The 16,753-nt window shown below is 37.7% G+C and overlaps 3 protein-coding genes across 4 annotated transcripts in view; 1 reads left to right on the top strand and 2 right to left on the bottom strand.

The window, feature by feature from the left end:
- Nucleotides 1-529: 529 nt before the first annotated feature.
- On the bottom strand, nucleotides 530-1,922 carry LOC145215586 (uncharacterized). Its single transcript, XM_080084301.1, has 4 exons — nucleotides 1,807-1,922; nucleotides 1,356-1,411; nucleotides 857-1,029; nucleotides 530-775 (listed from the first exon to the last, which is right to left on the bottom strand). The coding sequence occupies exons 1-4, from the start codon at nucleotides 1,920-1,922 to the stop codon at nucleotides 530-532; spliced, it is 591 nt and encodes a 196-aa protein (XP_079940427.1).
- Nucleotides 1,923-9,402: 7,480 nt separating this feature from the next.
- Nucleotides 9,403-16,753, bottom strand: part of LOC145215650 (sodium/potassium-transporting ATPase subunit alpha-3-like) — a 25,433-nt gene continuing 18,082 nt past the window's right edge. For both annotated transcript variants that reach the window (XM_080084384.1, XM_080084385.1), the window contains exons 8-22: nucleotides 14,448-14,581; nucleotides 13,879-14,077; nucleotides 13,483-13,605; nucleotides 13,051-13,172; nucleotides 12,461-12,653; nucleotides 12,086-12,261; nucleotides 11,890-12,026; nucleotides 11,667-11,817; nucleotides 11,438-11,606; nucleotides 11,105-11,259; nucleotides 10,906-11,029; nucleotides 10,678-10,823; nucleotides 10,432-10,562; nucleotides 9,973-10,166; nucleotides 9,403-9,885 (exon numbers count right to left, since the gene is read on the bottom strand). In XM_080084384.1, coding sequence (XP_079940510.1) covers nucleotides 9,857-9,885; nucleotides 9,973-10,166; nucleotides 10,432-10,562; nucleotides 10,678-10,823; nucleotides 10,906-11,029; nucleotides 11,105-11,259; nucleotides 11,438-11,606; nucleotides 11,667-11,817; nucleotides 11,890-12,026; nucleotides 12,086-12,261; nucleotides 12,461-12,653; nucleotides 13,051-13,172; nucleotides 13,483-13,605; nucleotides 13,879-14,077; nucleotides 14,448-14,581 — 2,183 coding nt within the window. In that variant the 3' untranslated portion in view covers nucleotides 9,403-9,856. The remainder of the gene's footprint in view (nucleotides 9,886-9,972; nucleotides 10,167-10,431; nucleotides 10,563-10,677; nucleotides 10,824-10,905; nucleotides 11,030-11,104; nucleotides 11,260-11,437; nucleotides 11,607-11,666; nucleotides 11,818-11,889; nucleotides 12,027-12,085; nucleotides 12,262-12,460; nucleotides 12,654-13,050; nucleotides 13,173-13,482; nucleotides 13,606-13,878; nucleotides 14,078-14,447; nucleotides 14,582-16,753) is intronic.
- LOC145215652 (uncharacterized) overlaps nucleotides 15,613-16,753 on the top strand; it is a 4,891-nt gene continuing 3,750 nt past the window's right edge. The window contains exons 1-3 of the mRNA XM_080084387.1: nucleotides 15,613-15,969; nucleotides 16,220-16,242; nucleotides 16,345-16,472. Coding sequence (XP_079940513.1) covers nucleotides 15,672-15,969; nucleotides 16,220-16,242; nucleotides 16,345-16,472 — 449 coding nt within the window. The 5' untranslated portion in view covers nucleotides 15,613-15,671. The remainder of the gene's footprint in view (nucleotides 15,970-16,219; nucleotides 16,243-16,344; nucleotides 16,473-16,753) is intronic.

Below are 16,753 nucleotides of genomic sequence, written 5' to 3'. Positions count from 1 at the left end.
GAGCGAGCGATCGCCTACCGAGCGTTTTTCTGCGTATCAAGCTGCTTGAACCTGCGAAAACGGTTTGTAATTTAAAAAAGTAGGTTAATTTGCCGAAAATAAATGATGGTGCGCTATTTGCCTCAAATTTAATTATTTATTACATTGTTATGATTGTATGTTGTGTTTTTTGTGTTCAAATATTGTAATTAAGTGCATTTAAAATGTACATTCTACCCAGTACAGGGGACTACACGCTATAAAAACATGAAAATGAGATAAACATGCCATAAATCTATTGTAAACAATTCTGTATGATTACCGAGATGCAAAATCATGTTCACTAACAAAATATCATTTAATTTAGATTCATAAAAATCTTTTTCGAATCTAAAATAGGTAACAATGAATTTATGTGATGAATTATGGTCATCGATAGTTGCTGTGAGCTAAAAATGACGTCGGGTATGTTATTTAGTACACTTAGGTACGCGCCGAAAATCGTAGTGTAAACGGAAGGGGTCGCAAGGTTAGGTTAGGTTAGGCGCCGCTAAGCACAGTGTAAACGGGCCTTTAGAGGTGAATTAAAGAAAAAATAGCTGTACTTTGCCAGACTATTTTGATGATCGACTTTTTTTTCAAGTGGCTCCTCAGAAACTGAAGTCCACGCATTTTTTCTTCCGTATGTTGTGTTTCCACCCTTTATGTGTTTTATTATTTTACGTTGGGTCATGTGTTGTATTCCATAAGAAACTTGAAATACATCTGGATTCTGTGATCTTCGCCCAAGTTGCCTCTGTAATTTTTAACCATGTATTTAATATGCCAATCTAAACACTGTTACTGTTTTTCAGAGAGTTTCAACAGAGTAGCATACCAAGTTTCCAAAAAAAGCCTCCAAGTTGTCCTGTGTAAACGTATGAAAGCAAACATATTGAATGTCATCTCTTTGAAGTAATTGCCTGGACATTTCTATGTAATTATTTGTGGTGAAAATTAGTCCAGTTAGTGTTGGTGCTGCAAGTAAGCGCATATGCCAGACTTGGACTACTAGATTTTTTTTCGGTTTTTCAAATTAGATTAGAATTAAAATTAGAGCATCTCCTTTTTTGCAAACTAGATTAGAATTAGAATCAGAATTTTCTCAAAATCTAGAAATTAAACTAGAATTCAAACTAGAATTAGATTTAAGCCAACCAACTTTAGTTTGTTTCAAATTTGAACTTGTAGATTTGTACATTTTAGACAATACGATTCGGTGCATTTGAAACGTGTTTAAACGGAGCTGAGTGCCAAATTTCAATAAAAAACGTGTTTCAGTGATGTAGTTTGGTCTTGTTAATTGCATGGTTTTGTGCGCTTCGGTTACAAAATACATGCTCGGATCACATGACTAAAAGTGCCGTTGGACAAACTAGCGATTTTGGGAAAACTGTGAATTAGATTAGAATTAGAATTAGAGCTTAACCGATAATTCTAAATTAGATTAGAATTAGAATTACCGCCATTTTGCTCTAATTTGCCCAACTGGACAACTAGAATTATCTAGTTGTCCAAGTCTGGCTTATGCTCTCCAGCATGCTTTTCCTCCACCAAGCTCTAAAGGTTTTTTAGTGGCTGATGAGAAAACTGGAGCAGCCAAATAAGGTTAAACAAGAACTGCTACTATACTACCTTCCACGACTGTAATGTATCAACAAACTTTTGCAAAAAAGATATCCGTGGGTCACTTGCATGTCGAATTGGACATTTGACGGAGCAATTCATCACATCAAACCATCTAATTAAATTGAAAGCTTTAAAATAAAGTCATAAAAACAGTGTCACAAAACATAATCTGCAAATAGAAGCACAAACTTGGATGTGCCCAGGGCGCCTGGCATGGACTCCAAACACTTTCCAACTTTCCAACTTAATGTGTCTGTTGCGAGGCCTACTTTCATCTGTGCAAATAGGAAGCAATAACTACAAGTGATAAAAAACTGCATAGTGTGTACAATGTAAAAGAAGTTCTACAAACCCTGGTTGCCGCTATTGTATTTGTTATGTTGCAGTACAATGTGGGCTGCAATTAATGGTTTGTTTGCAATATGTTCTCTAATATATGCATGTTGTAGTGCCAACAAAAATGGCCATTTTTTAAAAAACAAGTACTGCATTGGTAGCATCACATTGTCCTGATTAGAATTGCTGTATTTTACTTTATGTAACTTTTCATTGTATTGAGCAAGATGAACACATGAAAATCTCACTATTTGTTTGTGCTATGCAGTAAGTGTAGTGACAATCTGTGCCTTTATAAAGCTTCATTGCAATAAAACTGTATGTTGCTACAAATTTATCTACTCTGATTTCTGCACCATACAAGCAAAATAAGATATAACTACAACCAACTTTGAAAATACAAAATAGTGTAGCCGATATGAAGAGAGCCAAAAACAGCAATTTGGGTCAGCACAGGATGATGCACATGACATAATACATCCTCTTGTCTGAAGGAAAGAGCCATTCTTGTTTGATTTATAATAAAAGTGCATGAAAACTACTTTAAATTACACAAACAAAATCTAAACCCCTGCAGATAGCTTATTCTTATGCTACAGCCAATTTGTTTTGTCAGTGCATCTAGTACAGGTCACTGTTGATTTTAACTTCTAGTCTACGATGTTAGAATTCCATACTTTACTAAAGGGATTCAATGCAACATGAGCTTTTGACAGTTTAGTTCGGCCCAGAATGGAACTTTTTTGTTCTTCCTTGTAAAGTTCTAAAATATGGCTCCACAGAATATCACCATCTCCCGTGCCCATATTCATGTATCTGGTGCCTACTGGTTTGGATGCAAATAAAGAGTTTCTGGCAGTCTGTAAACAAATGCCTTTGTTAATTGTTTGAAATGTAACATATTGAAGTCAACCTTACTTTCAACAGATGTGAAGGGTCAGAGCACAAAAATATTGACCGATTCAGCAAAAATGGGTTCGGAGCAACAAAAGGTTTATCAAGTGGTATAGTTTTTAAACCACTTAGCAGCAAAAAGCATTTTCTGTTGATAGAGTTACCATCTGCCACAAGCGCATAAATTTCAACACCATGTTTTTCCAATTGAAACAAAACCTTCCAGAACATAAGTGCCAGCTCAGCTGCTGGTGTTGAATTTGTTGGAAACCACGCAATTGGATAGGAAATTTCTCGTTTAATAGTGCGAACATAAAAAACTGCCAAAATGCATTAAGTTCATAAAGTGTTGCAGTTTAAACAAGTTATTTATATTACCAAGAATATGTGTTGCCAATTTTGTTTCGTCTGGTACACCCCAATCTACAAATCCAACCAGCTTCCCCTCAGAGATAACTAAATTTTCACGAACTTAAAAGATGAAACAACAGTAATATTTTTAGCTCTATTTTGTTAACATTGTTTCAAATTACTTTTCATTTCATCCATAGTAATATAGCCTGGTAGAGCTCTATAATTAGCCATAACTTTCTCCACATGTCTCATGGCTTGGATATTCAAACCTGGCTGTGGTGAAATCTGATTCCTAAAATTAAACTTAGAAATCAATTAATAGATTTTTTTTTTAAATTGTATTCTTTCTTTACCTGTAGCTTTTTATTGTAGTGGCTGAGGGTAAAACCAAAACTTCACTATTTTTGACATGTTCATATGCCGCAGGTGAACGGCAGTACAACTCTATACACCATCGGAGTACATCCGGATGGTATCTCCGTCCATTCCGCATTGCTTCAAAGTTTTTTGTTTGATTGGCGAAGAATAATTTCTGCCATTCATTCAATTCTGTTGTTTGCTCATTGCCATTCTACATTAAACAGAACATCTTTTCTATTTTTTTGTGGTTTTATGTTGTTTAAACAATCTACCTGAGGTCTGGCTGGTGCACTTGGCATTGCTTGCTTATTGTGATTTTTGCACTCAATGCATATCTCATCTTTACTTGCTAAACCAATACAATTGCTTTAAAAACACTGCCTTTTCCGAACAAATAAAAACAATTTTTTACCAACTATTTCACATTTCTGAGCCCTGAAAATGTAAGTGGTAATTATCTTTTTCTCTGTGTCTGACCATTGCAAAACTGGATGCTGGTTTGTGGTTTTGTCTGCACTGTGATCACTGACACGTTTGCACAATACTATTACTTCTGCACTTTCTGTCAACAAAAAGACATACATTTTACTTGCAAAACACAAGCCTAATTGCATAATATTTAACCTTACTTAAAAAGCAGTATAATGTGGAAAATTTTGGATCTTCCAGACAGCACACACCTACTGGACATTCCCAGCCATGCAATGAAACAGATGACACCTTTACATTATCATTTATAACCAATCTATGAATACAGCAACATGTTAAAGATTACCTACAGTTTATAAATTCCAACCAGACCTGTTTAAAACCTTGACTTTTCACTAACTAACCTGATTTTTGCGACTAGGCTGTTTTCTACTTTCCATTCAAAAACAACATTACCTTTTAGCAGGTAACAAATCCATTTTTCTGCAAGTATGATATACAGTATGTCATAGAATTAAAAGAATTCCTTATAAGTCTTCAAACCTTTCATGGCCCTACTAAGTTTTTTTTGATGACTGCAAAATGTCATTAACGTTATTGTGTGTAGTTTTCTGAACAGTTTGCCTTTTAAGTGGTGGTTTTCTATCAACTGCTAGTGTTGTTTTTTTAGGTAGTTTAAGGCTTGGAATTGCTCCACATTTTAACGTAAGTTTTGTTCCTTTTCTTAATAAATCATCGTCTTTGAAATGCGATTCACAGATACCAGCTCTGCAATATAACAAAACAAAGTATGTACCACTACCATTTTCCACAGTAACAGCTGTTTTTTAAAAAAAAGCATAACACGTACGTTTCTTTGAAAAGCATTTCTTTAATGATGTCGCCTGCTTTGGCATCCCGCATCGACAGCAGAAAATTAGTCAGGCACATTCTGTGCTGGCGTTCTTTCTCACATTTTGCGAGATCAGGTCGCCGCACACCAAAAATCGTTTTGCATCTGACACCATGTGCCTTCGCAAAACTTGCAGACATACTACATCCTGGTACTGCGCAGTGTGTGATCCCCATTTTGCTTGTAAATGGACTCTTTAGCAATAAGACTTTCTGTTTTCAAGCCTAAACTCCACCTCTGCGCTGCATTTAATAAAGTGTCATTCATGCGTGACGAGAACAATGAGTCGGCCTTCCTGGTTATAGAGTTCTTTGGTCGAACCCACTGATCTAGAAAAAAGCCTGGATAGCGCATCCCAAAGTATATATAAAACACAAGTAGTCCAACCCATTGTTACGCGATAGAGCCGCATGGACGCCATTTTGTGTCCAAATTAATACAGCAGGTATAGGGAAAAACTCATAAATTGTCTGATTTTTACAAACTGGTGGGATTTAACGCAAGTTTGATAGGTAAAATCGAATAAAACTTTTGGGTTCTAACATTTGAGCGCGATAATGCACGCTGAACGCAAAATATTAAGTTTACATGAAAATTAAGTGGCCAAAGTTACATGAAAAACAACAATTTAGCTTTTGGTATTGCGTTGAAATGTTAGAACCCAAAATTTTCATTCAACTTGGCGAATCAAATTCGCGTCTACGCTCTCCAGTTTGTAAAATCAGACAATTTATGTGTTATTTTTCTCTACCCAAAGTATCATTTTGGACACAAAATGGCTACATAGGCTTTATTGCGTAACAATAGGTTGGACAACTTGTGTTTTATACAGACTTTGGCGCATCCAAGCGGAAAAGTGAAGCCTACACGGAGGGTACGGCGGCCATATTAGAAGGATCATCTGCGTTAGGCGGTGGCAGCCATCAGAGCGTTATTGTGACTAAATTCAGTGTTAGTGCAAAGTTTTTACAGTGAGGTAAATATTTTTATGTTGTTTTCAGGTCGTATTAAATATATTGCTCTTAATATACGCATATTACGCAGTTCTGAGGAGAGAAATTGCTGACGTCGTCGGATTTATATTTTAGCTATTTCACCTACGTGGGCATTTAGCAGCAAAGATATATATTTATGCAATTGCTAATCTTTATTTTATCTAAAAAGAAACAATTTGACAAAGATGCAACATGCAATGAATCCCCCAAAAAACTTTTGTTGCAAGTTTTAAACCCTTTGAAGATCAAAAAAACTATTTGCTATACTTTTTCTGATGTCGTCTCCAGTGTTTTTTTGCAAAAGATGGTGAAGTCGAACTTTTGTGTGGAATTTAAGTATCATTTTCATTAATTTAAATTGATGATTGTCCAACAGGGCATCCAAATGAATGGTCAACACTTTGGAATGAGGAACATCCATCAACACTGACAATACTTTTGTTTAAGGCATTCCTTTGCCTTTTGGTAATTTGCCATTGTAGCATGTACTGAAATCTCTTTTCTGGGTCCTGGCAGAGGGTAGTTACCCTAGATGATGACCTAAAGAGACCCCATCATTTCAAGACATAAAGCTATGGTAAAGAGGGTAAACTAAGTGCTTCAATGCAAATGAAACAAAGTGCTGTTTTTTGACCATCTTTCTCACATATCCTCCAATGCATGAAAGTGCTGTTGTTTTATTGACCGACAATGTTTTGTATTGCTGGAACATCCGCATAATCGTGATCATTTTGGAGTGGATCCCAGTCTTCTAAATCATACTTTCTATTTGTTGCAAAATGTGAAATTCCCTTATTTCTGATCCTGCTTGTATTACTTGATACATTTAAAATATTCGTAGAATCTTGATTTTTTTTCTGTGATGATGCTTCTCTGTAGAAGGCGCTTGCATGCTGCTTTAAATAGCAGGGTTGTTGTTGAAACCCGCAATAGAATAAAAAAAAAAATTTAAAAGCTCTGAATGGAATTTAGAATGTACTTGTATAAATTTGTACTTTGACTAATATGTTTAAGGGTGAGTCATTTTCGTGTACTAAATCTTGAAATATGCCTTTAGTAATTTTATTGCAAGTCAAAAATTCATTGAAGCCAGTTTTTCTTCTTGATTAATGCATTTGTGTGTTATCAGGCAATTTTAGACCAACAATATATAAGCACTATCTAGGAATGATTCCCATGATGCCTTATTAGAAATGTGTAGGGGTGATTTAAAGCCATGGGCTAATAGATTCTGGAAATTCATTATTTTTCTTTAAACCTGAGGAACTTACTGTCAGGCAGTATTAATCTTTCTTTTATTGGTGCCATTTAACCTGTTTCAATTTCAGTTGTTGCTTAAATATGTTCTCATTCTTTCATGTATTACTTTTAATGTTCCAATTCATTATTTCAATTAATACAATTTAATTATCACCTGCTGTATTGGTTAGTCTTTATTCATGGGGAAACAGCATCCTCTCTTAGAGTGATAATTTGGCTAGTATGGTTCATATATTTTTCTTAAAAATGGTCCGAGCAAACCAGAGAGTGTTTGCTTGGATTTCAGGTTTGCCTGCCAATGTTATTTATCTGGCCTTTCGACGGTCGGACTAAGATGCAATGCTAGGAGCAAATGTATTAAACCTGTAATAAAAAATGTGTGTAAAATAGAAAGGAAAAAACTGAAGTTCATGTAAGTTTGACATTGAGATTAACTTACCACTTAGATCAATAAACCACATAACCAAGTGATTATATACTTATTAATCTCGCCTGGAATCGAACCAGGGTCCTTTGCCATAATGCAAATGTGATAAACCACTACACCACAGGATTTGACAAAATGTATACATCACTTGGATAAATCGTTAAAAAAAACTACTACACCGTGAAGAAGGTCAGCTTGTCTTGTACAATTATTTTATGTGTTAAAGATCTGTAGTTATATAACAAACACTAATATTCCAAGCCAATACAACTAAAATCAGCCTCAGTTGTCATCACTATAACTCCAACAAAATGTCAAAAATATATCCCACTTGTGAAATTTACGGGAATATCTGGGCTTTGTACAGCTCTCTTCATCATCACTGCCTTTGCCGTCACTTCTACTTCTACCTTATTAGCGTTTTTTGCTGCAACGGAATGCATAACACTGTGTTCCTGCTTTGCCCAGTGTACCAGGCGATCCTACCAATATGGCGGCAAAACCTCCACACAGACTTCAAAAATCCCCTTATCGTAACGCCTGGTTGCGCTATCCAGGCTTTTTTCTAGATCAGTGGTCGAACGTTGTTGTTTTGATTGACCTCGTTATCTACACGGCAACATCAAACTTTAAAAACAATTTTAGCTGTTCACTGCGTGGCACATTAGCCTACTAATACGTCAAGTTGAGGTGAATTCAAAACCGCAAGTATGAAACAATACATTGGTTTGAATGTACATGGAACTTCATTTAGGAAGCAACAGCCAATCAGATTGGCGCAAACGAGCAACAAGCTTCAAAATAAATAGTGTATTACTGTCACAATCACACTACTTAACAACGCATTCAAACAATTATTTTTTCCAACTTTTTTGGACTAATAAATGTCAGAGTTAAAGTGTATAAGGTTCAATAACGACCGGGTGAGGAGGAATAAACGTTTGAGTTTTTTCCATTTACGGTCATTGTTTTTTCGTTTTTAGAGCTGTTTAAAAGATTATTTCCAAGCAACCGAACCTCACCACCAAAAACAAGATGCTTTCTGATTTTATTTGCACCAAATTTTATTTCAATTGTAGGAAAGCATTTAAATTTAAAAACTGGCCACTGTAAGAACACAAAGTTAGGGGTCTGTAATACCCGCAAAAGATCTTTAAGAACACAAAAGCAAGTAGACAACGATATTTTAATAAGCTACATGATTTGTCGATAATTGGATTTCGCGCAATTTGTGCATATCCCCTTTTATGTAAGAACACAATTTTAGGAATCTGCAATACCCGCAAATTTGTGGATGTCTTTAACACAGATGCAAGTAAAAATGATATTTTAAAAAAACGTACATGATTTGTTGATAATTGGAATTCGCGCAATCTTGGGTCCCAACTTGACTGGTTCTCCAACGTAGCCCCCCAGTCTTGATGCCCCAATGCGCCAACTTCACCCTGTACTGCAAGTCCCTGTTACTTAACGAGTGTAGTAACGGTGTAGCGCGTTTACTTTATCATCTTTCCACTGATTGTGCTCTCACCTTTTCGCGCTTTTTAACGTCCCAACGTTGCGCAGCTATTTCCGGATTGGTGGATATTTTAGAGCAAAAATTTTAAGTTTGGCAACCGTTTAGTAAAATAATCGTGCCACAATCAGTAACAGTTTCCAGCTTTAACTTAAAAGCATTCCAGCAAGAATCCTAAAAAGTTGATTCCACAACAAGCAACTTCCCGCCCAGCAAGAAACCTCAACCTTCGACAAACTGTTCATTTATATTCTCAAATACCTCAACATAAACCGGACACGACACGAACACGTTTTAATCAACTTCATTTTATTTCCGATATTTTAGCGAGACGAAGTTCCAGACATAAATAACCGATGTAAGGTGATGATGACGTAACAATTGATGGGTGTTACGTCATAAGCATTGTTGTGTTTGTTGCGCACACACACAAACCGACACTCGAGCACTGACTGTGACGTCATAAGGGACACAAACAAATTGAAAAAAGTTCAAATAAAAAGACAACAAGCACACATTTTTAACACACAAGTACAACTGTTACGTCATACTGGCCACGTCTTAAATTAGATAAATTTCGATGACGTCAGTGTCATTTCTCTAAAAAGATTCACTCATGGTAATTTTGGGGGTTGGGGGTCAAACTTGGGGCCTCTGGGGGGCGGAACAATTAAAATATTTTGCTGAGTAATCGCGCACTGTGTGTGTGACGTACCATGAGTAAGCACCAAGTTTCCATTGTGACGTTAATAATAAGTCTCGCTCTCAGCCCAACCTGAAAAAATAAAAAGTTTGTTCAGTGAATGCAAATCTATAAGAGCGCAAAAACGTCGCGTTGTGATTGGTTGAATCGAATACACACCTCCTGGGTATCGGCGAATCAGATACTTTCGAGTTTCATCGTAAATCCAGATGATGAGAGAGAAAGGCATCGGCACGAGCCACCACTCCCACTCAAGCGGGTACATACGCAGGGCGGCGTCCATACCGGGACAGTAGGAGAGGAAAGTGGCCAAAGCTGTCTCCTCGAACAAACCAGCTATCAATACCTTGTTCCTGTGCAAATATCATAAACTTGTTGGATTTTTCAGTGGGACAAGATACATGTTGGATGTAAGAAACAAGACATGCCATCAAAGCACTGACACTTATAATGATAAATTGATAAGCATTGCATGGCGACAAAACAACTCAAAGTCTCTTACTGACTTAATGTCATGATGACAGATGAGTAAATTTGCTTGTCCGAAACTTTTGTTAAGGCAGGACCCCCCTAGATAAAACCCAGCTATGGCACCAAAATTTTTTTCCATTGCTTTACCTCATGCCTTGTTGGAAGATTGAGAGTCTCCTGGTTTTGCTGATCAACAAATCGGCCCATTGTACGATCACAATCGATGTAAAGAACGCAGTGTGACAAGTGAATTCGACAACTTTCCTTTGTCCGTACGACTGTAAAAAACACATCAAATTATTGATAAACCATTGCCAAATAACTTCTGAAATAAGGACAATTTCTATGGAAATCATACAACTGCGACATATTATTTCTATGTCGGTCACTCACCCATTCCTGTCCGTATGAATCTTCCAAGTTATCAAGCGATCTGTCGTCCCACGGAACACGGAGTCCAAGAAGAAGATCCGGTTTGAATCCGTTCATCATCAAGATCACGAAGTAGTTCACGAAACCGGCCAACGCCTGGATCATTCCTATGAAAGTATCACGGTGTGAAAACCAGCTGATGCGTGACCTGGGCTAATCCCAATCTCAACATTTCAAGCAACAACTCACCGATTTGTCCGTAGGCGAGCGAAATCAGCCGCTCGTTCACCAATCGATCCCTCACTGGGTCACGTGGTTGACGTTTCATGATGTCACTCTCGGCTTGTTCGTACGCGAGCGAAATGGCGGGAAGCTAAAAATTTAAATCAGAAACCTGTGTTAAAAGCCTGTGATGACATAATGCTCTGATTGCAGCTCACAAACTGACCAGATCGGTTCCGAGATCGATGCAAAGGATGGTGACCGTTCCGAGAGGAAGAGGGACATTTGCCATGATGAAGAGGAGGAAGGGGGTGATCTCAGGGATGTTCGAGGTCAGGGTGTAAGCGATCGACTTCTTCAAGTTGTCGAAGATCAAACGACCTGCATGAAATTAAGTTTTGCGATCATTTATCCGAAGATTTTGTCGTTGTTCCAAACTGTTCAATTTTATCGGGTTTTGTAGCCGACCATGTTTACGTTGTTGGCAGATCACGACGGGATTTACGATGGTTTCATTATTACGAACACAGATTTGAATCAACAATCACAAAATTGTCACCTTCTTCAACTCCAGTAACAATCGACGCGAAGTTGTCATCCAACAAAATCATGTCAGCAGCTTGCTTCGATACGTCACTTCCGGCTATTCCCATGGCAACACCGATATCTGCCCGCTTGAGGGCGGGAGAGTCGTTCACTCCGTCACCGGTAACAGCAACAATGGCTCCCTGTTACGTCATATATCATAATTATCGCAACCCGTACAACTTACAAAGTGATTTTTTCACCTGTCGTTGGCAACTCTCAACAATGATCAGTTTCTGTTGCGGGGAAGTCCGGGCGAATACGATTTCTGTGTGATTCTTGACGATGTCATCCAGTTGTTCTTCGCTGATGGTTCGGAGCGACGAGCCGTGGACGACCGCTGCCTTCGCTTGTCTACAAAATCAAAGCTCGTATTACCACCCTGACTGGGATTCGAACCCCGATCGTCAGATCTCTCCCACTTACTTTGGATCAACTTCTTCAACAGAAATGTTTAATCTGGCGGCAATATCTTCAACGGTCTCGTTGCCTTCCGAAATAATTCCAACTCCCTTCGCGATCGCCTTTGCAGTGATTGGATGATCGCCCGTTACCATGATAACCTGTATGACGTCAACAAATGATTGACGAGTGCGTGAAACTCAGCAAAATGACGGGTTACCTTGATTCCAGCGCTCCTGCATTTGCCGACGGCGTCAGGGACGGCCGCTCTTGGGGGGTCGATCATCGACATGAGACCAACAAAAGTCAGGTTCTCGAGGGGGAAGTTGACGTCATCAGTGTCGAACTTAAAACCGGGCGGGAATTGTTCGGTTGGCAAATATTCGTGAGCAAATCCTGCAAAGAAGAGATAAAATGAAAATAGACTGTTGCTTTCGTTGGGGCAGCAAGACTTGTGGTTTGTAATCTAATGGTTGAACACCTTAACCTCTTTAGCCTGATTACTTTCTGGTGAGAAGCCATCAATTAACAACACATTGTGACAATAAGGTTGACATTTTTCGTTGATTTGACATGGATTACAACACAAGCCTACCGAGTACTCTCTCTCCGAGGCCGCCAAGTTCAAGGTAGGCGGATTCAAAGTCAGCTTTCCATTCCTCTGTCATGTCCTCGATCTTTCCCTTGTTCATAATCTTGTTGCATCGATCCAGGATTCTCTCTGGGGCTCCTTTTATCACGAGCAGATATCGGGGATCGCTCTGGTCCTCCGTCTCGTGAATCGAAACCTGGCAAGATTACAAAACTGTAAAGTTGCTGACACAAGAAAGGCATTGGTTCTTATTCAACCATTTCAGCGCTTCTACCCATTAAACTTCCAAACAACCCATTTCGCAAACCCTGCTTTGGTACTTTAAGCTTACATAAGCACACAGCTAGTTAAAATCCATGTCCTAAGTGCAAAAACCAGAGGAATATCATTGCCAAGCCAAAAACGAATTGTGTAAGGCAAACGCAACAGCGCTGTCAAAGCAAACGGTGCAAGATCAAGTTAAGATTTGTCAAACCACTTTTAATCAGCTAAAAACACCAATTTTACTATTTTATTTCCACCCAACCAAATTAGTAAGTTGTAAAGATAATTCTTTTCAGAAATGACAATGAATGAATTCCGTTGAAACCAACCTGGTATTTGTTCATTGAGTTGAATGGAATTTCAGCAATCTTTGCATTCCGTTTACGTCGGTTTTCGATGTCACCAACCGATAGCTCCACACATTTCAACAGAGCAGACTCAGATGCGTCACCTAGCGGAAATCAAGATTGGGTAAAATTCAATGAGACATGAAACAAACAGGAAAAATAAAAAGTCAAAATATATTTTATGTGTATTTGATTTTGATCGAGAAACTAACTTCGGTTTAATTAATTTTACGTCATAAAACAAAATGAAATGCCAAAACTGACGAGAAATATTATTGTTACTTCACTTAGAAGTAAGAATCGCCAAAATCAAATATAAAACTTTTTAACAATTGCGCAAATAGCGAGAATTCTCGAGAGAATTGTAGGAATGCTTGGCAAGGTAGCATTCACACGAAATTTCGGTTTGCTTACCGGCTGTGTCTCTCTTGAGGACTGGGACGTTCTCTTGACCTTGAAGGAAGTTCGCTCTGTTGCAGAGAAGCGCGACACGCGACAGCGCCACCCATGTCTCAGACTTTGCGTCAAACGCTTGACCTGGCGATTTGAAAAATACTTTGCTTAATTTTAACCAACGAACAAGCCAAATTAAAATCAACCAAAAAGGTATGCGCAAATTGTTTAAATTTTGTTAGTTTCAAAAGGATGTTTTCTGACGATAAAAAATGTTAAAAATAACAAGGTGTTTTCCCAAAACGTTAAATACAGCTTAAGGCTGGTAAGCCAATAAAACGGTGCCCATGTAGTTTTCAAAATGTAAAGTTCCACAAATCGTCTTAAATCGCACGCTTGCAAAAAATCGCAACTTACCAGATTGATCTTCAGTGGTGTCAGCCTCCACAATGGTGTTGTCGAACCACATGTGCGCAACAGTCATTCGGTTCTGAGTAAGCGTTCCTGTTTTATCCGAGCAGATTGTCGACGTCGACCCGAGCGTCTCAACAGCCTCCAAGTTCTTCACAAGACAATTTTTGCGAGCCATTCTCTTCGCAGTGAGAGTAAGGCACACCTGAAATATTAATTTCGATGTAAATGCAAAATAAAATTGGAAATAACCATGCTGTTTACACAATAACTGAATGATTATCTGCAACATAGCAACGTGTGTAAACTGAATACATTTTAACAATCCCTGTTGTGATTAGCGGTGAAAAGCGCAGTGTTATTTTCTGCATTACGATGTATTAACCAGTGGTGGTATTTAGTCGGTTCGCACCGGTTCTATAGAACCGTCTCACGAAAATTTATGAGATCAGCGAACTGGTTACTATCAATGGACTTTTGGTAACAGAACTGGCTGAAAAATACGATTTTAGTATGAAGCAACCAATCCTCGGCTAATACGTGTTCTTAAGTGGGAAGTTTGAAGGTCAACTTACAGTGACGGTGGCGAGAAGTCCCTCAGGAACGTTGGCGACGATAATCCCGATGAGAAAGACGACGGCCTCCAGCAGTGTGTAGTGGAGAGAGAGCGAAATGATGAAGAAAAGAACTCCAAGGAACACAGCGACACCTAACGATTATATTGGATTGTTGACAAACGCGATGAAATTAATAATTGAAAACATGACTCAATATTTAACCGATATTTTAAAATTGGTGCAATTAACACTTCTAATTTTAAATTTTGAAAACATGATTCAATATTTAGCTGATAATTAAAATTTTTGTGAAATTAACACATTAATTTAGTAAATTTGGGAAACATTATTTAAAGTAAACCTGATAATTACAAACTTGCAACTAATAAATATTTTGTTTACTATTTTCTTCAAAATACCAAAACACAAAAATACGATTAATAATTAAATAATAAACACATTTACCACAATAAGATGCAGATGCTTACAGAAGTGGGTTATGGCTTAAAACTACAAAACAATCATGCAAAAAATCTACGTGTTAAGCTCTGTGATATCTAGCATGCAAATTGGGTTAGTGTTGTGTTAAAAACGTGCAATGTTAAAACTAAACAATCACCGCAAACAACAGGTTATGAATTTAAACTGTATAAGAAGCGACTCCATCTAGCCTTCTACTTCGTCGTAATCTTGTCTGTTAAGCCGCCATAAATAATTTAACGTCTGCTCGTAGATATCCTACGCAGGCGGCGCTACTAGATCACGTGATATTTTAAGGACTTGATGGGTTGGAAAAAAGAAAGTTGCGATAAGCCGATCTAGTGACATTTTAGAGGAGCTTGTTAGAAACAATTTGAGTTGCCAATAGACTTCAGTTTATGGGGAATAGTGTTGACAGGTGCTACGCAAAGCATAATATTTCCAATTATACATAACTTCTACAACATGTGATGTTATTGATTTGTTTGGTACCGTAAAATATAGGACAACCGATTGGAATTGCCATTGCGAGACACATACTTTTCTCTCATGCAGTTTGTGCTTTTTGCTGTCTCGGCGTTTTGTTGTTGTGAAAAAAATTGACTACCAGGTTTTTTTTGGTTTACCGGTAAAGTTTACCTATTCAAGTTGTTTTTGACAACATACTTATGTCGTAAACGCATATTTTTTTCAGTATGTTTGTTTTAATTGTTGTATGTTTGCATTAGTTACGTTTAGATAATAGTCAACAGTCAAGTAACAATGGATGATTCTTTTCTTGCTGAAGCCACTGATCTTGGCCGAATATTGGATGAACTGGAGGCAAATAAAAGTCCACAGATACAAGAAGTTGATGAAGACAATCCTGAAGTTGTACCTGAGGACCAAACTTCGTTATCTAACTCCTCAAATTTATCTGCAATCTACATGGGGGATGGAATTAGAGAACAATCATATCCAAGTTTCTCACCACCCTCCTATTCTGCTGTATTAGCTGAAGATAGAGCTGCACACCAAACAACTTCCCATAGAAGTCAGGAATTGTCAGAATTACAACAAGGTAACTTTATTAGGTTTGCAGTACACTTTACCTGAAACAAGGAAACTATGCTGTTATATGTACATTCACTCTGAAAAGTTGTATGTCTGACAAAAGCTTGAAAGTAAATATACTGCCTTAAAAATGTACTAGAGTAGGGTTTGTAGCATCTTGTAACTCATATTATGTCATAGCAATAATTTTGAGAAATCGCTCTTCTGTATTTTAGCATTTGTTCACTTCAATTTTCTAATGGTTTTATACTTTGCAGGTGATCAAACCACCAGCTCTGAGGTTAGTGTTTAAATGGAATTAGTAAATTTTTCTTCATGCATTTAAGGCATACCTTAAATATATATTGCTGTTTAGGACAAAAGCCATACTTTTCTTTTACAGGAACACATGAAACATCGGTTGTGCAAACAAATACCACGACCTGGCCTTCATAAGCCACGATTGGTTCCAGACAAGGAAAGTCCTGCATGTACAAAGTGTGGAGTAGCCTTCAGTTTTACAAGACGAAGGTATGCGTTAGTTTGCTGTCAAATATAGTGTATGGAATCCTATTTTTGTGTTGTTGACATTTCCTAGACTTTTTGTTTTGCATATTGAACACAACCATGTGGTGGGTGTGATTTTTTGCTTGCAAACAATAATGTTACATGATGCTCTATCACAATTCGCTTATTGCAGCTGCTTAGTGTACTGTGACATTTAATTACGACCAAAGTTAAGTTGTTTTTTTTACTTTTGTCAATGTATTTGCAGTCAGTGGCGTATCCAAAGGGGGGGTTGGGGGTCCGGA

Source organism: Phallusia mammillata, chromosome 2 (assembly GCF_965637545.1).
Source record: "Phallusia mammillata chromosome 2, kaPhaMamm4.hap1.1, whole genome shotgun sequence".
Taxonomy (NCBI): domain Eukaryota; kingdom Metazoa; phylum Chordata; class Ascidiacea; order Phlebobranchia; family Ascidiidae; genus Phallusia; species Phallusia mammillata.
This window is presented reverse-complemented; position numbering and strand designations above follow the sequence as displayed.

Coding starts and splice junctions, on each gene's coding strand:
- LOC145215586 (XM_080084301.1), bottom strand. CDS start 1,922: ATGAAAGTAGGCCTCGCAACAGACACATTAAGTTGGAAAGTTGGAAAG. Junction 1,030..1,355: donor TAGTCATGTGATCCGAGCAT/GTATTTTGTAAC, acceptor AAAAAAATCTAG/TAGTCCAAGTCTGGCATATG. Junction 776..856: donor AGGCTTTTTTTGGAAACTTG/GTATGCTACTCT, acceptor TAAAAATTACAG/AGGCAACTTGGGCGAAGATC.